Genomic DNA, 22,065 nt, shown 5'->3' on the forward strand with positions numbered 1-22,065 from the left:
AACAAGACAAAGGGTATGTTTTTCTCTAAAACCATGGTACAACCTCCTAATGCTGATATTCTCATCAAAGATTGACATAGTTACTGATTTTAAATATCTTGATGTGATATTGGATCCAAATTTGAACTTTAAGAAACATGTTAAAAACAGTTAAAACCATAAAGTACAACTTAGCAAATGTTAGACATATTAGAAACTGTCTCTCTTTGGATGCAGCCAAGATATTTATGCATGCTATGATTCTTTCCCATATGTCTTATTGCATCACATGTTGGGGGCAGGCTGGAGAAACAGCCATAAAACCTCTTGAGTCCTTATACTAACAAACTCTATTGTGCTGTTATATGTTTTAATTGTAAGGGACTGTGGATGAAAATTAGCTTGAAGCTAAATCTGGTGCAGTGGGGGAGACTGGGGATGGTTGTAACATTTTTGACATTTCTGTCCGTAGCATGGAGCTCTTTTAAACCACTGCATTCTAAATGTGATTCAAACTAGTGACATGTGTCTGCTATTAAATGGTGTAGCTTTTATCTCTGCAACACAAACAGACAATGCATGGTTAAGTCTCAAACACAAGGAGTGAAATGTTACAACTGACCCCATAGTCTAGGTTAGTTGTAACATACCCTGGGGTGAAATGCAACATTATGAATTAAGGATTAGGACAAAAACTTAAGATATTGAAAACTTTTTATTCAACACTTGAATGACTTTTTAACATAATTGGGATGTGTTTGCATGTGTGTGTCACACTAACATTTGAACATAATAATAAAACTGAAAACAAATGTGCAAATGTGCACCAGCTTCATCAATTGAACATTGGTGTGTCTGTGTGTGTCAAGTATGTTAGTCAAACCCAATCTTAGCTTTTCCCAGCTCTTTTACATCATTTGATGCTCTCTTCTAAATGTTGAGAGGCACCCCCTTTTCAGTCTTTCTCTTTCAGGACCAAGACAATTCAAGGTAAACATATAAATATAATGAAATGTTTTGCTTGGAGTAGGTTGCAACATTTTTTCACATGTTGTTACAACTAACCCTGACTCTTGTAGCCATGAACTAGCTTACCTTACAGCTAACAACTAAAACATTAGCACTAGCAACTTGCATGACAAGATATCTACACAGACACATAATCAACATGCTTTAAGTTTGATGTGTTTATCTACAAAGCAGGCAATGCTATCACAAAAATAACTGAAGTAAAAAAAAATTACTTTCTTACCTCAAAATTAGTTTTTTCTCTCTAAAATGGGCTGTGTCTGCCACAGGGTGCAACTTCCTCACATTTGGAACAAGTACTAAATTGAGCATGTGCAGAGTGACTCAGGTGATTTGTAATTTGTTCCCGATTGGAGAAATTGGAGTGTTACAACTAACCCATGTTAGGTGGATCTGGTTAAACTGATTGGAGTAGTTAGTAAAAGAATGGGGCTTGTAACTTCCTGTTGCCAGGAGGTGGTGCTGTGACCATGAGGGACAGCAACCTTCAGAGAGAGAAGATGGGAGCATACTGACCGATTTGCAGAGTTTGCACTACTGAAGGCTGCAAATCAATCAGTTTTTTCCAATCTTTTCTCGTGGACTGCACTGGTCCACGCAGTCACAACTCTTTGTTCCTGTAGATGGCAATCTACTGTGCATGTGAGGAATGCGTCCTCCAAGCGGACCCCAGAAGGTAGTAGAAACAGAACAACTTCCTGTCTGTGGTGTTTGCAGCTGTCCGTGTACGCGTCCGCTCAGGAGTATAAATGAAGCTTAAGTGCACAAATGTCATTCAGGTAGTGGCCACCAGCAGTGCTGATGGTGCAGAGAGAGATGAAGAATTCACTGACATTTACATGTGTGGAATCATGGCTTTTTGAGAATGTTTAAGAAGTGTTTAAGAGGTGATTATTTACAGACTGATTATTTACAGTGTTTAAGAAGTGATTATTTACAGACCATGTAAGTGAGTTAAAGAGCTTGTCAGTAGTTAAATTGGAGTATAGCATGATCATTAATAGACACTAAAAGTCTTTTGTTGCATAGAAGACAAATCCAACAGAGGAGCTGATTGGTTGAACCACTCAACCAAGCCATTTCATCAAAAAAATTAAACAAAGAATGAAATGCCTAGTATAACTTTACTGATAACAACTTGTTCAGGATTTCATTAAACCTTCAGATTAGGAAAAGTATCCCCAGAGAAACACATTAACAGTCAGTAGTAGCAGAGCATTAACATTGCAGACTATTCCCCAAAGTGGCTCCTCCTGCAGGGAGTTCAGTTTGCTGTTTTCAGTCACTGGAGATGCAGGACCAGAGCTGGGACCAGTCAGACCACAGAGCCACAGAGCAGCTCTCCGCCACCAGGAATCTGGCAAGCGGTCGGAGTCACAGCTAGTGTTAAGGTTCACTGGGTCAGAGGTCATCCAGGGACTTGTGAGGTCGACCCGAGGCTCCTGGCTATATCTGGACCACCAGGTCAGCCTGTACAGCTGGACAGGAGAGGAGGAGAAAAACAAAATAAATATGTCAATCTTTACACTCTCCTAGCTTTAAAGCAGAAATTAAGCAATGTCTGCAAGCCAGTTCAGGCAGCAAAACACGACTTGCCCCTTAACTTGCATGGCATACACCTCTCTCTGCACCACATAGCCAACTTTTTAATCATGGCGGTCTACTTAAGCCGTCCGTAATCTGCTAGACCTTTTGCTGCATGCCTGCTGCCACACCGCTAACATACATTATGCTGTCGCTTGCTGCTGTGGCTGCCGCTGCCACTGTTGATAGAGCATTTCAAAAGCCCTACCTCCACCACAGCATCCTAGAGCCTTGACGCCAAAAATTAATGCTGCACATATTCCTCATTTATTCCAAATAAGGTGGTTGACTGAAAAACTGTAAGTACTTACAATGGTCTACCCTCCAATTGAGGATCTCAAATGTGAACTGGCCCTTTTTCCACAGTAGGAATGTTGTGTAGCCAATGTCACAGGTTCTGCTTTTGTTTCCACTGCTCTCAACCTGCTTTAGGGACGACTTTCTGGGGCCAAATATCAGCACTGCTCAGGGGGTGACACTAAATACAAGGTCCAGGTTCTGTCATATGGAATATCAAACACATCTTTATGAAGGATTAAATATTATTTACTTTCAGCAGTGCTGTAGATCATGAATGATCAAGCAGATGTTATGTTAATGTCTGGTGTCTGGCAGAAATGGGGATACATCACTCAGCCTAACAGTGCAGGGAAAACAAAAAAGATGAAACAAAACTAAAGCACTACAAAGGACTGTTGGTGCAGTGGTGCAAACTGAAACATTGCAAATAGGTTTTGTAACATTGGGCTTGTTCTGGCCCCAGCAAGATCCTGTATTGTCTTTAGTATTCCACAACTGATTCCTTCACATCACTACCAAACAGCACATGAAAATGATGATGGTCCTTGTCATGGCACACTTTCTGTGGCCTTCAAGTTCATGTTATTTGGCACCACCTTGTGGAAGTTTGTATAACTGTAAAGTGTTTTCTCAGTGGTCAGTTCAGATCATGTGACTCATAGGTTAGAAGTCAACTAGGAAAAGACTGGGGCTGCGGCATAGATGTATAAAGAGAACAGCACAGAATGAAGGGAACACTAAGGCTGCAGTCGAATAGTCTTTTTTGCTTAGGAAGGTTCCTAACTGAGTTAAGTGACCCGGAAGTATCTAAGTGGCAGCCATGATAAGAACTGGTCAAATTCTCTCAATGCTAAGGAAAGGTGCTTCAATGCTTCCTTTCAAACATAACTTCTCAAACATGCTAAAGGAGATTTCCTTTAGCATCGGGTACACCTGACCATCCTTTACGAAAGGAAAGGAGATAATTCCGTCCCACAATTCCTTGCGGCAGCAAGCGACACACCATTCACAGACTCATACAATTAAAACCACATTACACAGGATAATGTTCGCTCACCCTCCTGAATAATTGGGATTCAGGAGGGTGAGCGTGAGTAAGAATTCTCAATGTGATAATGTCGTTTCAGTATTGTGGCTGGTAGACTATATTCCCTTTTTAAATTCAATTCTGACCTTGGTAATGAGGTAATATTTTTCAGCATGTTGTCCATGTTTATATAACCTGCATGAAACAACATGATAAGAACACCCAGGGTGAAGTATCTAAGATGCGCTTTTTGTAGTCAATCTTCAGAACATTGTAGTTTCACCACGGCAGAATTACGTGGCTCAGTGTAAGTGCAGTCGGATTCTCTCAGCACCGCAGTTGTCTTTGGTTTATCCTCATGACTTCTCCTTCACATCTTTCCTTGACCTTGTGACTTTTTCCACTGAGGTCAAGGAAAAGTGGTTAGATAAAGACGATAGGAGGGACTTTTCGACTGCAGCCTATGGGTATAACCCAAGTCTCTTATTTTATCTTTCCTTGCTCCTCACTCCTTGCCTGAATCAAAAGTTGTTCCTGTACACCATTTTGATGGGCATCCCATATCTCTTATTTCTGCTCTGAGGAGCAAGGATACATGAGGATACACAAGAGCAGCCTTCGCAGAAATCTTTTAGCGGCCAACATGCCCCTTTATTGGATATCAATTATTGATTGGACGCTGCAACTGATTGGACTGATCTGATACATCACAACATCACTACAGTTTCATGTCAAAGTGGAGACAGATTACAGATTAAATTTAAGTGTATCACTCCTAAATTTTTTTGTTTTATTTGTTTTCTGATTCATCATCTAGTTAAAAAAATCTGTTAATTGTTGGTCTGAACAACAAAAGAACCATAAACAGCTTTCTTCATTTATTAGAAAGATTTCTTTCATGATCTGTTATTTCCCCCATTAAACTGTTTCTTGCTGACAGACATACTCTCCCTAACTTTAATTTGATCCATAATAACAGTTAAACACATTTATATTTTGCATGATTTATCATCATTTCCATTCAGTCACATGTGAGGTTGAAAATTCCTGAGCGTCGGGTTTGATATGAGTTACATCATTTCCATTTTCCCTAAAAATTTAGCCAAATAAATATTTTCCAGTGTTGGGACGGGCAGGAGTGTGTTTAGTTATTAGTAATAATTCATAATTTCATAGACAATTATGAATTATGAAATTAAGATATTATTAATATCAATCAATAATTTGGGCACCAACTGTTGGATCTGTGAGGAGCACAGTTAAATATTTGAAATAATTATCAATTATCAATGATAATTAACTAATTATAACAATTAATAGAATTATTAATATGAATTAACAAATACGGGGCACCACCCGGAAACCGGGACCAATAACCAAAACAAGGTAGTCTCATAAAAGAGTTCACCTAGAATGTTAATATCTGAGAGATATCAACATTCAAAGGTGAACAAAGAAGGGTTGAATTCGAGCTCCTTCAATCAGCCACTTTTCACAATATGTTAAGCACAATAATAACAAAAAACGTCTCTTTAAGACATAACATTTATTAAACTTAGCAAAATTAACAAAGTTAACAAATGCTACATTCAATAAACTACTATTCTAAAATCTAATTCTACCAAAGAAAAACACAAACAGCTATGTACAGGGTTGAGCAAGTGCAGGGGAATGCATGTGTGTGTGTGTGAGTGGGGGTGTGTGTGTGCGTGTGTGTGTGTGTGTGTGTGTGTGTGTGTGTGTGACAAGATGGCGACGGGGCCTGACATGATGACGTTGTCAGTCTGCAACGTGGACGTGACTATGGGAGGAAGTCACGTCACACGAGAACCGAATGGCGGAAGTATGGCGCTGTCTGGGTTAGACAATAGCAAGATGGTGTCACCTGGTGGTCGGCGTCTTGCACTCACCAAATTCCGTGTAATGATCGCGGATAACGGCGAATAGAGTAGCGCTTTATCCGCCGTTATCTCATCAGATGTGTAAAAGGGGTGTCGGTGTGTGTATGTGTGTGCGCGCGCATGTTAGTCACAAGAGAGGGAAAAAGGAGAGAAAGTGATCATGAGAGGGAGAGAAGCGGTTCCTTTGTCCACAGACAGCATGTGTACAGACGGCAGTCTGTAACGCACGTTGTCTGGTTTCTGATCAACAAAGCAACTTACTTTCTCACTCACGGTGGCACAAACACAGCAGTAGTTCTGAGCAAGACAAACACAAAACAGTCTAGTGTGGTGAACACAACTAAACAGGCAGCAAGCATCACTGAACTGCTGCATCTTGCACGCTTGCAGTGTCCACACAGACAGCATTGTAGCAGCATGCGTGTCCCGCGCGTCTCATGCAAGGCTGCTGCGTTGCTTCATCTAGAGATTCGAGGTCTCGCCTATTTTCTCCGTGTGAGGCGCATGGTTCTCAGCAGAAATAGACAGGGAACACAATAAAAAAATAGGGCTGCCAGTGGCAGAAGCGCCGCAGCAGACACGCTTCTGTGCTGCAAGTGTGAGAGACGCAGCAGTTCAGCGACGCATACGCACTGCCTAGGTTCATGCATCTAGTCTGCTGCAGCAGTGAGTGTGTTAGAGTCAGCCCTACAAGTGTTTCGTTAGTCCAGTTTAACCTGCAGGAGTTTCTGAAGGTTCATGTAACATGTTTTTCTGCCATGGAGGAAATAAATTCATGATGAGTGAAAATGAGTCCAAAGCATCTTCCGAAATCTCTAATGCAGAAATGGAATATGTCAAGCAGACAAATACCACTGTCACAGATTATAAGGAGCTCAAAAAGACAAAGAGGCAGTCTTATAATTGCTACCTGCTGGAGAATATAATTTTTGCCCGCTTTCAAAAGCCTGGCAGGAGAGTGTGTGAATGTGTAACTATACTATGATGTAAGTTATATAAAAAAAGTAATGTTATTTTTCCAAAAACCACTGTTGTAAAAGGGCGGTCATATTTGTACCACATTAAGAACAAGCGCCCATCTGCCATGTCCAAGGTTGGTTCACAGCCAAAGATCATGTTGCTGCCAGCCAGGTTGAGAAAGTGTGAGGTGTGCCGGTCCAAGGCCATCAACAAGTTGGGGTGCCAAATGATTGATATGCTGATATGCTGCCAGTCAGTGTGGTAGAGGGCAAGGTATTGAAAGAGCTTGTTTGGTACCTCAAGCCCGGGTATGTTATGCCATCAAGAGCTCCTGTGACTAAATGCATTGAAAAACACTTTGAGGAGAAGAAGGATGAGTTAAGATTCAAAGGCCACCGCAATCTTTTATATTTGAGAACCCTATATCCAAGAAAAAAGTGGGGATCATGATTGACAACTTCGTAATGTCATTTCAAGAGACTGCAAATCGACAGCAACACGATATTGATTTTATCCCTCTCGTCCCCCTCCTCACTCTGGCTGGCTGGTTCCTCAAATGAGGACGGTTCTTTTAACTCCTTTGCAAAGGTAAACAGGACTGGAGTGGATGTGGAAAGTTGAAATTGTCAATTGAGTTAACTTAAGTTAACAGACCTTCTGACCTTGGGAAAATATTTCACGTTATTAACATTGGCCTAACATTACGTAATTTGGAAGCTAGCTTGCTTGTTCACCAGACATTTAAGTTGGCAAAGTAACGTTAAGTTATATTGTCCATGCGTTCATAATTAGCTGTAAATAATAAACTGTATTCATAATTATTATTGCAGCCAAACCCGTGACCATAATGTGGGCTGCTAGGTGTCTGTGTGTGTGTGTGTAAAAGGCAGAATGGGCCTGTGACCTGCAAAGTCTGTGTGTGTGTTGGCACTGTAGTTTATAACTTTGCTTACTCTAGGAAAATTTCAAGAAAAGGAAACACCCCCCATTGCAAATTAAGTCCAATATATATGCCTACCTATAATGATAACAGTTGTATTAACCAGCTCTAACATTTTTTTCACCATAACGACAAAATAGTCTGTTTCGGCTGGTTAGGGTTTTACAGCTACATTCTCATCACCTTTTCAAATGAGCTGAAAATCATATTTTCAAAAATCAAATTGGCTTAAAGTTTGATTATTGTGAAGGTGTAAACAATAGAAACTATATAAATGCAGCAGTAGTGGTAGGTTAGTGTGTAGCTTAAGTGAAATTGTGTTCCTTCTTAAGCTATAATTAGGCAGGTGAAAGACAAATGGACAAACATAGGCATAAATGACCAAGTAACAATGTTGTCATCTGCAGATATTTTTGTAAACAGTCTGTTATTGGTATCAAGAATTTTCATATCAGTACATCCCTCACTTTTTTTGTCTGTTTGCTGCATGTATGCAAATGATGTACTGTTATACGTATGTATGCAAATTATGTACAGTAATTCATTGTGTGAACAGCAGTGATTTGCATCCAATGCATCTAGTTCGCTGAAGTAGTACTCAAAAAATTCATCCAGGGTTGGCAGGTCTGCCCAAAGTTTTTTTTTATTTTTTCAAAGAAAATATCCAGTGTAGTGTCATAGAATTCAGTGGGATATGGATATCAGAAAAAGTCACATTGTGACAGTCTAAAATGTTTGATATTGTATGTCCAAAACATAATGACTCAGCCCTTTTATTACAAATGATATTATAGAGTACTGGATTGACCCTCCTCAACATTTCCCAGCATGTGACAGTAAGAACAATCAATTCAGTATGTTCAGTATTTAACTGTTTTGTCTCATTTTACTGTTGTTATTGTTAAACGTATTTGTCATGGGCACATAGTGGTGGGTATGTCTGTGATTATTTATGTTTATTTAAACTAAGAATAACTGTCTAATGGTCTTAGCACCCTGATCCAAAGGGCTATCAAGGAAAGACAACCTGGTGTGACTCAGATTGAGGCAAACTGATGGGTCACCTGGGCAAATATGGGTCATATGTCAAAATTAATGCCCCATTGTCCAAACAAACTGATTCATAGGTCAGTATTTATGACCTCCCTTCCGATCAAACCACTTCATGTGTCTGTAAATTTGCCTTTCTTCCAGACAAAGCCCTCTTTTCAGGTTATTATTACTGACTTTCCTCCTGAAATTGACCCACGGGTCAGTACTGTTGACCTTCCCCGCGATCAAATCCACCCTTGGATTTTGGATTTTGGGATTATTGTTGACTTGTCCAATGGTTTTCAAAATATTCAGTTTTGGTTTTCTATTTCGACCCACCCAGTTGGTTTCAGTGGGAGGAAGGTCAATATTACTGACCCATGGGTCAGTTTCAGCGGGAGGAAGGTCAGTAATACTGACCTGTGAGGCAATTTGATTGGGAGGAAGGTTGAAAATACTGACCTGCAAAGATGTTTGGCTGGAAGAAGGGCAAAAATACTGACCCGTGAGGCAGTTTTGTCTGGAAGAAGGGCAAAAATACTGACCTGCATGGCAGTTTTGTCTGAAAGATGGGTGAAAATACTGACCTGTGTCCCAGTTAGATTGGATAGTGGGGCCTGAATTTTGACATATGACCTATATTTCCCTAGGTGGCATGTCAGTTTGCCTCAAGCTGTGCAGTATTGCAGCTTTGAAGCAATACTGGTCAGAGTCACCACCAGGTGGTTAGTCTTTCCTTGATAGCTCTGTGGATCATGGTGCTATGACCATTAGACAGTTATTCTTAGTTTGAATAAACATAAATAATCACAGGCATGCCCACTACTATGTGCCCATGACATATACGTTTAACATTGTGTTAGGAGTAAAGGGGGCGGGGTTTATAGTTCCTCTTTCTTCCTTTCCCTTTCCTAAACTGGACTGGTTTTCATTGAGAAGATAACAAGGGGGTGTGGTTAAGCTGCGGGTTGATAAAACGACGTCACGGTGAGGTGCGCGCGCAGCCACTGGAGTAACGTGTTGAGGCTCAGCTGGGAAAGCGCGAACATTGAAAGTGATACGAGTTGAGTTAAAGCCCAGAGAGACGTTCCTTTTAGAAGCGTTCGAGACATTACAGCTTCACACCTTTCCTGCACCCGGACCCTTGAGTAAAACCAGTTTTGTTCTTCGGGGACCCATCCCCCAACCACCAAAAACTGAACTGAACCGCCAGAAGGAGCTCGCGGCTCACGAGAGCAACGCCAGCGCTGGCGAGGCCGAGTCGGAGGGACTTGAAATGCTAGTCGGCGTGGAAACCCGATAAGGTAACCCACCTCCAGACTGTCTATCTCTAACCTTGGAAACCAGTCCGTCTTCCTCTGTATTCTCCCACGTTTTCTCCTTTTCTACACCCTCCAGGTTAGGACTAGTATTGGTGCTTAATACGGAATCCCCTAGACTTGACTAGTCCGTAACAATGTCCTACAACAGTAAAATGAGACAAAACAGTTAAATAACACTCAGAAACACTGAATTGATTGTTCTGGCTGTTTCATGGTGGGGAATCTTGAAGAGGGTCAACCCAGTACTCTGTAGTATCATTTGTAATAAATTGCCTGGGTCATTATGTTTTGGACATACAATATTAATCTTTTAGACTATAGTATGTGGCTTTTTCTGATACCATATCCCACTGAGCCCTGTGACACTACACTGGATATTTTTTTTGAAAAAAACAAATTTATGTCTAAATTATCAGATGCAGTAACCATATCTTTTTCCATGCTCATCTGCAACACAAAGTATAATCTTTTATTCATAACGTAGGCTATATATTTCATCCCCATTCTGTGTAGAGAAGCTTATGAGTTTGGGTACAGGCTTGTAGTAATTCATTTTAATTTTTGTTTTGCTGTATGCTGCCTTTTGGATTAAGTACTGTAGGTGTGAGTGATTTTTTTTTTTTCTTCTCTTTCTCTCTGCATGCCAGATTCCCTACAGATCCCAAAACACAGTCAGTTTTTGTGATTTGTGAGTTAGGGAAGAAAACAGCGCCAAAAAATATTCCCAAGCCCTACTGTATATTTGGCAGTCTGGGTATCATTTATAGCTTGTTGATGGGTTTGTAAACAAAGGCTGAAGTACTTGCAGGGTCCCACTTCTGCTGCTCCTTTTTGGAGAGAGCGTAGCTTCCTGCGGCCTTCATTAAAGCTCATGTGTGGTACAGTGTTGGAAACATGACTGAACTGTGTGTTAAACACACATTTTTATTGCCCAGCACTCATGTCCTGTTACTCAATTTGAAAATGAGAACATAAATAAAAGTATGAAATGTTACTCACGTGTTGTTTAGGTATTGGGGCAGTGGCCAAACTGACAGCAACAATGGTCAGACATGTTAGTGCCAACAAGATGAGAGCAAAGTACAGGTAGTGGACGTCAGCCAGGATAGCAGGCCGATGATCAGGCTGACCACAGGAAGGAGTTGTATAGGAGAACTCCAGAACCATCCGGATTAGTCCCACCACTAGTCCAGTTGTCAGACCCCAGAATGCACCCTGACACATGCATGTACACATACACACACACACACACACACGCACATTACATTGGCTTACATTAATTTCCTGGAGACTTATCTTAACCTTAACCATGACCACCACATGCCTAACCCTAACCTTTACCCTTTCCTTAACATAACCCTGAACTAAGCTTAACTTTAAACCAAGTCTTTACCTTAAAATTTATTATTTACGTTAAGGGGACCTGCTTTTTGTCCCCTTAAGGGAGGCGAGTCCCCACAACATGACTGTTTAAAGAGATTTACGTCCCCACAACGAGAGGAATACCTGGACCACACACACACACTTAAGTTGTGTGACCCTGCCTACTCCTCATGTGACTGACAAGCATGTACACACAAAAAAGCAGTGAGTGACAGTTCAGCTTTTGCTTTCATGATGTAGGATCCCCTAAATTGGATGCAAGGCACCTTACATCAATAGGGTGAGAATCAACTTGCTATGGAAAAAAACAGTAAGAAAGTAGTTGGCTGGAAATGTGTAGGCTGACAGCTGGCACTTCTGAAAAACTCTGAATGCTGCTCTGTGCAAAGCCCACCATGACTATATCACAAAGTAAATTGAAAAAAGTTCATTTGGGGGAGTAAAAGCACAATACAGCCCGATAATAAAAAATACATTTAGTGTAGCAGGGGTGCTAAAAAAGGGGTGAAATCTAACACCGAGCTATATATCAGATCCTACACTGTAGGTTATCTACAGTGGGACTCCCATTAACTCCTTGTGTTAAGTATAAATTATTAACAGGATGCATCTTGTGTTCAGTTTGCTGGTGTTTTTCTGCAAGATATATTCTGCTTGGCAAGGGCATAGCATCATCATCATAATAATCCCTGACCATGATTCAACACTGCATTCGGGCTGTGTAAAACTATGAAAAAAGAGGTTTTCAGCCAATATCCAAGGTATAGCCATTATATGTAGAAATTTGTGATTATATATGATGAAAAATGTGATTAAAGTATCTCTCATATTATTTTGATGGTATAAGCTTTCGTTTGCGTGTGTGTGTGTGCCTACCTGCTCGTTGGCACGTGGCCAGAAGATAGCCATTAGGAATACAGCGGTAATGGGTGGAGCTAGAAAGCTGGTCACTGACTGGATATAATCAAACAGCTGTCCACTATTTGCTGTTTGAATGACTGGTATCCACAAGAGACTAACACACACCAAGACCAGAATGAACACCCTGAAAACACAGAAAATATTATTATTCTGTCAGCTGTGGAAGTGGACTAAAAGAGAGGAAAGTTACAGAAAGCTGCATACAAATGGCAACTGACTACTAAAAGACAGAACAATCATTTTTATATTTGTTTTTTTGAAACCAAATGTTTGGATTTTAGGAACATCTCCAGTAGGATGCCTGGATCAGAAAGGAAAATTAATGAATATCACTCTGTTCTCCTCAATAACTCTTTAAAAAAATTTTTTTTTTTTTGAGTTTTCAGCACACAAAATAGTTCGATTAAAAAAAAAAATAGAAGATACAAAGTGTCCGAGCTCCTTGTCATCCCAGCCAGTCCTTCTATACAACAGCAGATCAGTATCCAGCTTGAATCAATCCAACTCATACCCACAAAGTCTTCCCAAAACTTGAGTGTCATGATTGATGATCAACTAACCTTAAAGGTTCATGTGACCTCAGTTGCTTGGTTATGCCGATTTTGCCCATGGCACTGGATATGACATATAGGAAATATATATTGTGTATACATTTGATGAACTATGTGTCTCTGTGACTGGCATGCCACGCCAAGGTCGTTCCATGAAAACTTAAAAGCTTCACAATTTAGCATTGCAAAGGCCTTTAGATATCACCGACCCAATTTGAAGTTGCAAAGTAAATTCAAAATGGCTGATTTCCTGTTGGACTTAGGGTATAGAGGGGTCCAAGAGGCTTTTTTTAAAGTCTGGGGATGGCACATCTGCTTACCAAATTTTGTACATATACGTCAAATTTTAAGGTGGGGGCTTTGAATTTGAAATTTTCTAGGGGGCACCTTTGAGCCATTTTGCCACATTTTGTTACAGATATCAAGTCACGCCACTTCTGATGCATGTACAAAATTTTGTGAGTTTTCAAGCACCCGTAGCACCTCAAAGATGCTAAAAGTAATTAGGTGGCGCTATAGAGCCGACGTACAATGCGCAAGCCCAATCAAATTGAAACTTACTAGTTTGAACATGGGCGCAAACTTTCATGAGTTTTAGTGCATCCTAAAGGCATCAAATGTGTGTTCATAAAATGAAAATTGATGCACGAAATTCAAAATGGCTGACTTCCTGTCTGGTGGAAAAAAAAAAATTAAAAATATGTTTTATGACCAGAATGATGAGAGCAATGAACGCTTCAAATTTCATGAACGTCCAAGAAACTTTATCCCAACCTGGCCATGCATTTGGGGGCACTATAGAGCCTGCTGGTCACACCCGAGCCCAATCACTGCAGAACATTGCAATTTTCACCAGTTCTGATGTGTGTGTGCCAATTTTCAGAGTTTTCGAGTATCCCAAGCCCCTCAAAAATGCAATGGCGTAGGAAAATAATAACAATAATAATTAAAGCTGCAAGCAACAATGCAAGCTTCTTTGCACATGTTGGGATGTTCTGCAGTCGAACTACACCGCATTTTAACTGCTGTTATTATAGAACAGAAGAATACATGGCAATACATACACCTGACATGGATATACATTTTCATGGATATTGGAAATTACATGTAGGAGACAACTATCACTTCCTGTGTCCACTATGTGGCGCTAGAGAACACCCACTAATTATACATCATGTTGCTGTATGTCATGTGTAGACCACACCATGTAATCGTCATGTAAACTGGATGACGTTCATCACGTAAGGCCGACTTTCTGTTGTCAGTAGGTGGTGCTATGACTATGACTCAATATTGACATGTAGATGTGTTCCGGCCAGGACTCTTTGACTACTTCGAACACGGTTCAAAGTTTTGCAAGCCCCAAACATGTTTGTAAACTGAAAATTGACCCACAAAATCCAAAATGCCTGACTTCATGTCCAGCGAAAAATGACTAAAATAACCAGAATGATGAACCCAACAAATTTCATGAACATCTAAGCAAATTGATTCCAACATGGCCCTGTGTTTGGGGGAACTATCGAGTCTGCTGGCCATGCCCAAGCCCAATCACTACAGAACTTTGCAATTTTCGCCAGTTCTGACCTGTGTGCCAATTTTTGGGAGTTTTCAAGCATCCTAAGCTCCTCAAAAATGCAAAGGCTTGGGGTAATAATAATAATAATAATAATAATAATAATAATAATAGTAACTGAAGCTGCAAGCAGTGATGATTGGGCCCTCGCTCCTTCGCACACATTAGGGTGCACCGCAGTCAAACTACGCCGCAGTCAAACTGCTATTATTGCAGAGCAACACGATACAGGAATATATTTACCAGAGGGCACCTGACATGGATATACATTTTCATGAATATTGGACATTGCCTGTTGGCGATAACTATCACTTCCTGTGTCCAAAAAAAGCAAAGTGGATTCAAAATGGCTGACTTCCTGTTGGACTTAGGGTATGGTTCCGAGAGGGTTTTTTTTAAGTCTGGAGATGTTACATCTGCCTACCAAATTTTGTACATATACATCAAATTTAAAGGTGGGGGCTTTGACTTTGCAGTTTTTTTTAGGGGGTGCCCCTGAGCCATTTTGCCACACCCGAGCCCAAGACCCATATCAGATGTCAAGTTACACCACTTTTGATGCATGTGCAGAGTTTTTGAGCACCCCTAGCACATCAAAAATGCTAGAAGTAATTAGGGGGCACTATAGAGCCAATGTACCACGCCCAAGCCAAATTGTGATACAAATCACAATACTTACTAATTCGAACATAGGTACAAAATTCCATGAGTTTGTGCAAATCCTAAAGGCCTCAAACATGTTCGTAAAATGAAAACTGATGCACGAAATCCAAAATGGCTGACTTCCTGCCAAAAAATATGTATTATGTCGATTAATGATGAGAGCAATGAACACACCAAATTTCATGCACATGTGGGCACTATGGAGCCCACTGGCAACGCTCGAGCCCTGTCACTTCAGAACTTTGCAATTTTCACCAGTTCTGACGTGTGTGTCAATTTTCATAAATTTTCGAGCATCCTAAGCCCCTCAAAAATGCAATGGCATGAGTGAATAATAATAATAATAATGATAATGATGATAATCTTTACAAAAACAATAGGTTCCTTGCACTTTCAGTGCCAGTGTAAATTTCATGTAAATTGGATGATTTTTGTCATATAAGGCTGACTTCCTGTTGTCAGTAGGTGACGCTATGACTATGACTGAATATTGACATGTAGAGGTGTTCAGGCCTAGACTCTTATCAAACATGAGAAATTTGGGGAAAATTGGACGATATAAAATAAAGTTACAACAACCTCCTGTTAAATGCCCCAGACATGTTTTGGGCAAAATTCACACCAAGGGCGTTCCATGAAATATAAAAAGCTTTAGCAAAAGCAATTTAGCATTGCGAAAGTCTTTAGATGTAACCCACAAAATTTGATGTCACTCAGGTTAAATCCCTAGGAGGAGTTTGTTAAAATACAATGCCTGTCAATGGCTTCACTTTGCAAAAAAAAAGGAAAAATAGATTCAAAATGGCCGACTTCCTGTTGGACGTATGACTCTGAGAGGCTTTTTTAAAAGTCTGGACATGATATATCTGCCTACAAAATTTTGTAAATCTCCGTCAAAATTAAAGGTGGGGGCTTGGACTTTGAGATTTTCTAGGGGCCATTTCACCACACCCATGCCTAAGACCCATATGCAATATCAAGTTATGCCACCTCTGATGTATGTGCAAAGTTTCGTGAGTTTTAAACCACCCCTAGCACCTCATAAACACCAAAGGTAATTGGGGGCGCTATAGAGACGTCATCCTATGGCTAAGCCCAGTTGTGATATCAAATCGAAATAATTACCAGTTAGAACAATGGTGCCAAGTTTTGTGAGTTTTTGCACATCCTAAAAGCCGTAAACATGTTATCGTAAAATGAAAATTGAGATACAAAATCCAAAATGGCTGACTTCCTGTCGGGCAAAAAACTTCAAAGGAAAAACTTTCAGAGTAGAATGATGAGAGCAATGATCCCACTGAATTTCGTGAATATCAAAGCAACCACTTGGTGCTCAGGCCCTTATAATTCCTTCAAATAAAATGGGGCCTTTGGTGCTTGGACCCTACCAATAACAATTCCTTCAGATACAATAGGCCTTCACACTGTTTGGTGCTCAGGCCTTAATAATAATAATTCCTTCACTTACAAGAGGGCCTTTGCATCGTTTGATGCTTGGGCCCTAATAATAATCTTCACAAAAACAATAGGTTTCTCATACTTTCAGTGCCAGGGACCATTAGGCCCTTTACACTTTCATGCTCGTGCCCTAATAAGTATATAAGTAATAAATTGACAATGAATGAACAAATAAATAAAAAAGTTAAGGATTTCTTTCTCTTTCCACCTGGCGCTACTCAAACAACACTGTCAGTCTCAGGAGTGATTGTAAGTGGATTGTTGAATGGCTGTTAATAAAGTCTATAAGGGGACTTCAAGTCTTATAAAAGGCTTTAAGGTATCCTTTGATTGAGAATCTTAATTTTGCTTGCCATGGAGCATGTTAATTTTCGTGTCTGGGTGCGTTTTGTGCAGGTAAAGAGACAAGACTTCACTGCTGAATTTGGGTCAGATCTGTGGTTGTGTGCTGATGCAGCCAAATCTCTCACTTTTGCATCAGTTTTCTGAAACATATTGTTATTCTTTACACCTCTACCTTCCAACAATCATGAGTTCCATCTCTGAAGCCTTAGGCCTGGCTCTATGGTAGAGGTCCAATGTAAACAGAGTGGAGCTGCTGTTAAAGATGGAGGTCAGAGATGACATCAGCGCAGCGAAAATCACTGCTAGCATCAGACCACGTAGACCTGCACAGAGAGAGAGAGAGGATTTAAAAGATGGCCCATTCATGGTGAAATAGCAAGTGAATAATTTTGATGTTTGCATGCTACTATTCAAGATTCTAAATTTATTTCATCATTAAATAATGATGCAGAAGCAAATAATAGCACAGCAAACACAGGCTCATTCAATGTCTGAAAATATTAAATACACATTAATTTAATAGTGGTTTGACTGATATATACAGAGTCTCAATCAAGGTTTGCTGTCCATGTGTGATGTTTGTAAAACACAGAATTTTAGGGACACCATGCAGAGGCCCAAATTTCACATTTTGTCATGTTGAAGGACATCAATAAAAAACAGTGCGAACAATGGTAACTGTGCACCCTCATTAATGTCTGGACAGTACATCACATTATTTGCACACTTACAAACTGACATTGATTCCTAACTGGACATGATGCAAATGAGCGAGCGAGCGAATACCAGATTATTTCAGTGTTTTCCAATGAAGATGTCTTAACCTGCTCCGGGTGTCAGTGAACAAGCTGAGCGATGTGTCACTTGTTTTAAAAACAACTTGCCCTGGCTCTATTTTTGCGAAATTTTGTGCACCTAACCCTATTTTCATCGGTCAAAATCAACACTGACATCCTTGACAGTAGTCAACATGGACGAAGAGAAAGTAAGAGTAAAGATAAATCCACTTTTTAATCCCAAAAGTTTAAAAAACAAACTCCAAACTCTCCTCCTGCTGGTAAATGGCTCCAGATCAGAGCAGAATGCAGTGTGACCCTGGGTGTTATTCCTCCAGAGGCTCTGGCTCTGCCCCCGGCTCTCTCCTCCAGAACTCCCCAGTACTCTGTCTGCGAGCAGCGGAGACTGCACTGGCATTTATGAAACTTTGACAGGTTTCAGACATCATGTACATAAGTACAATTGTTTACAGTCTTTCAATGTTATCCATCTATCTGTCACCATGCAGGGTGTGGGGGTGAGTATGTGGTCTAAAACAGGAGAGTAATCCTCATTACTAATGTAGTTAAACAAGAAATACACCAGAAATACAAGCCCAAATAGTATTAAGGAAATAAACATAAAAGATAAAGCAACTAACTCTCAGTAGTTAGCAGTGGGTGACATGTCACACAAACTGGATAAATCTCTCATCCATAATAATGGGTGTGCAATATTTCCATGAAACTTAATTAAACTTAAAAAGGCTCTGTAGCCTTAGCTGATATTAGCATAAGTAACCACCAAGAAACAAAACAGGCAATGAGGGACTAATTCAACTCAGCTATCTCTTAACATGCCAGATCCTTTTCTACAAATATTAAATGCAATACCCAGAAGCTATATCTATAAATGTTTGAATTTAAAGTACTGTATGTTTCTCCAAATTTTAACACTTGCATTGAACATAAGTAAGGCGCCTTCTTGTGGTTCAACTTTGACCTGGACTGAAAACAACGCTGTGCGTGTGTGAGAGACAGAGAGCAAGAGAGACTCACCCACAGGCATTAGCTCCATCACTAGTTTAGGGTAGGCGATGTTGGAGCAACCAACTGAAGCTCCACACACTCTCTGACACACTGCTGGATCCACACAACCAACCTCATCTACAAATACACATGCAGACAGACAGACACACACACATACACACACAGGGAGAGAATTGGAGATGTAAAACCTTAATTATTTAGTTTGTTAGACAAAAATACATAAAAAGGCTATTGCCAAGATTTTTCTCTACTAAAAATCACATTATCCTGAATATATGTTCATTTGCCAGTGTTTTCAGTTGTTCAATTACAGACAGACCGATAGACAGATACATAGGTGCTTTATTAATCCTGAATCCCAAGTAATCAGATGATAGGCCCTATTTTCCTGCAGGCCCAGCACTGGGCAAAACGTAGTGTCTATGCAGTTTACCTCCAGCACAAGTCTATATTTTTGAGTCTATGCCTGGCATTGGAGATTTTAGAGAGAGGCTGTGCATCATGTTACACACAGATGGCACAGCATAGGAAACTTCATTAATTTTTTTAATTTTCTGACACTGCGACAGGATCAAGAATCTATGGTAATTATTGTTCTGTTTTTTCTGAACATCAGGTTGGAAAGCTGTTTCTCAAAGATTCCAAATTTAACAGATAATAATTTGAAGACAAATAATTTGAAGTAAAGCAGTTGTCCTCAGGATGCTATGGAAGTGTATTGCTTTTACTTGAGAAAAAAAAATTACCCTGTTTTTCTGAATTAATGAGATAATTACCTCAGAATTCTGAGAATATTTTTCATGAAAAAAAAAAAATTCTGCTGTTTTTCAGAATTCACAAGATACTTCAAAATCCTGATTGCGGTAACGCTGCTGTCTGAATTTTGTTGCACCTAATGTAGTGTTATTACTTCTTACTTACTTCTTTCTGTGTTCTATTATGAACATAATGCATTGTCCTTTTTTCTCATGTTTGACCTGTTGTAAGTTTTATTTTGCCAATACGTTATCAGATAAATCCTAAAGATTGCTGGTCCTCTCTAACAGTATTAACAACAAAGTTGACAAACTAATAACAATACCGTCTATGTTACTTAAAGACACAAGTATCTCCCAATGTTTCAAAACAAAACCAAAATAAAACTGGATTAAACTAAACAGGTGGGACAAGTTTGCCTCCATGAAATCAAGTTCTCAAGTAGGAATGAAAGCCTCTCTTGGGATTTTGAGGTATGTCATTAATTCAGGAAAACAGAGCAGAATTTTTTGAAAAATTTTCTCAGAATTCTGAGATAATTATCTTGTTCATTCAGAAAGACAGGGTTTTGTTTTTTTTTTTTTTTTTTTTTTTACAAGTGAATGCATTATGCTTCCGTAAGATGTGGATCAAATCTATCATTTGACATTTTTATTAAATAAATTTCAAACTGAGTTTAGAATCAAATTATTTTTTCTGTCATGTCAGCATATTTGGAGTGATGTATATGAATATTGGGGGTGTCCTGAATTTGTATTATGGAAATTTATTTGCTTCACAGAGGTGAACTCTTTTTTCTCTCTCACTCAGCCTCACTTCCCTGTTTCACCTGTTGCTGCATTTAAAGGGAATAAGAGGAGCTCATGATTGGTCATTTGTGAAGCTTGGCCTGACTCAACCTGCTGATTCTATATTCCTCCCAATAATAATGTATGTTTAAGCTGCATTTTGCCACACAAAATGCAGCTTAAACCTACAGCATCTGTTTGATATATTCAGCACATGTTCAGGGAAGAATGAGTCAAATCTGAAAAAAAGGCACAAAAGCCTGTCTTCCCCATAGGCTGATTAGTCATACATTCCACAACATGTAACAGGTATGTTTGCATGTGTTCATTACACAGGTACTTCACATTACACAAGTACCCTACATTATCAGTATCCATTTTTAAAAGCATGCTGGAGTGTTTTAGATTTTGTAAGTGTGGTCTTTCCACATTCCAAAGAGCCACTATGTTCTGTTAATTACGGTATGACAACCTCCAGAGATGTCATCTTGATGTCATTATGCCTGCTCTTTAATATAATACATTTGTCTGTCAATTGTGGTAATGGAGTGGATCAGTACTTTTAAAGAAAACCTCAATGTTTGGAGAATTTCATGCTCATTTCCATTAATAAATTTGAAAAAACCCATGGATGGACATATATTTGGGTACATTTAAGTCGTTTAGGTGATTTGATGAGGTAATAATTGAAGATTTAAAATTAATGTATTTTAATATTAATAAACATCTGACATGACAGTCCCACAGAGAGAGGTAAACAAACTGACCTGGGAACAGTGCTCTGCTGATCATGCCTGGCATGACAATGAAGAACATGGGCAGTAGTTTCAGGTAGCCTCCCAGCACACTGCCTGCTTTGGCATGAGACAAAGACTTGGCTGACAGAGACCTCTGGACTATAACCTGCACACACAAACGCAGACACACATTTAAGTCTATAATCCTATATTTTTATTTTTTATATTGTGCTTTTTTTGTTCAATTGTATGTATATACAGTAATAGTGGGATCAATGCTTCTCTTAGTGCTTGGGACTGCTCATCATTCTCCCTGAATTTTACCCTGTTTTGAATTTAAAGAATAAACTGTCAGGTCAAACTTTTAAGTGAACATTGATGAGCAGTCTAAGAGGTGCTCAGAGGAGTGGAAAGTTTGAACGTCTGCAGCTCCACAACTGTTTCAGCTGTATATGTTCCCTGTGTTATTTGTCCCTCTTCTACACCTGATCAGTCCTCAGTGAGGTGCCCCTGGCCCAGGAAAGAAAGGGGTTAAATGGTTCCTGTTGCAAAGAGAGGCTTCTGGTTCATGGACTGCTGGTCTTGCTGCCTCTCAGCCTTGGATTTTAATTTGCTGTTGTCTTTTGATTGTCATTTGCAGTCATTATTTAAAGTCTTTGTTGTTTTGTATGTCTTAATGTTAATAAATCCAATGGTTTGGGTATTTTAGAAGGTGTTCTTAGAGTTTTACTTTGGGTCAATGGTGGAGTGTTGTTCGCCTGATAGGGCCAACCAAGGGTGGGGCATAACAAATGGGGGCTTGTCCAGGATATGAACATCCATGAGGTGAAGTAAATGTGTTTGAGTGTAGTGATCATCTCTTTTGTTAGATAACTTGTGGTTGTTGCTGCTTGTTTAGTCATGCTTTTGACTAGGTAACTGCTTCAGTAGCTTGGAGTTTCAGTTTTGAGTACCCTGACTAGGTAGCCACCGGGCAGGTTTGATGAGCTTGCCACTTTGTTGTTTTGC

The 22,065-nt window shown here is 39.7% G+C and overlaps 1 protein-coding gene across 4 annotated transcripts in view; it reads right to left on the reverse strand.

Annotated features, from left to right (window-relative positions):
* Positions 1–675: 675 nt before the first annotated feature.
* The window catches only part of slc5a9 (solute carrier family 5 member 9), a 58,336-nt gene continuing 36,946 nt past the window's right edge, over positions 676–22,065 (reverse strand). For all 4 annotated transcript variants that reach the window (XM_044361757.1, XM_044361758.1, XM_044361759.1 and 1 more), the window contains 6 exons: positions 21,088–21,223; positions 18,786–18,893; positions 17,144–17,294; positions 12,334–12,502; positions 11,074–11,289; positions 676–2,486 (listed from right to left, as the gene is read on the reverse strand). In XM_044361757.1, the coding sequence (XP_044217692.1) occupies positions 2,175–2,486; positions 11,074–11,289; positions 12,334–12,502; positions 17,144–17,294; positions 18,786–18,893; positions 21,088–21,223 (1,092 nt within the window). In that variant the 3' untranslated portion in view covers positions 676–2,174. The remainder of the gene's footprint in view (positions 2,487–11,073; positions 11,290–12,333; positions 12,503–17,143; positions 17,295–18,785; positions 18,894–21,087; positions 21,224–22,065) is intronic.

Source organism: Thunnus albacares, chromosome 9 (genome assembly GCF_914725855.1).
Source record: "Thunnus albacares chromosome 9, fThuAlb1.1, whole genome shotgun sequence".
Classification (NCBI taxonomy): domain Eukaryota; kingdom Metazoa; phylum Chordata; class Actinopteri; order Scombriformes; family Scombridae; genus Thunnus; species Thunnus albacares.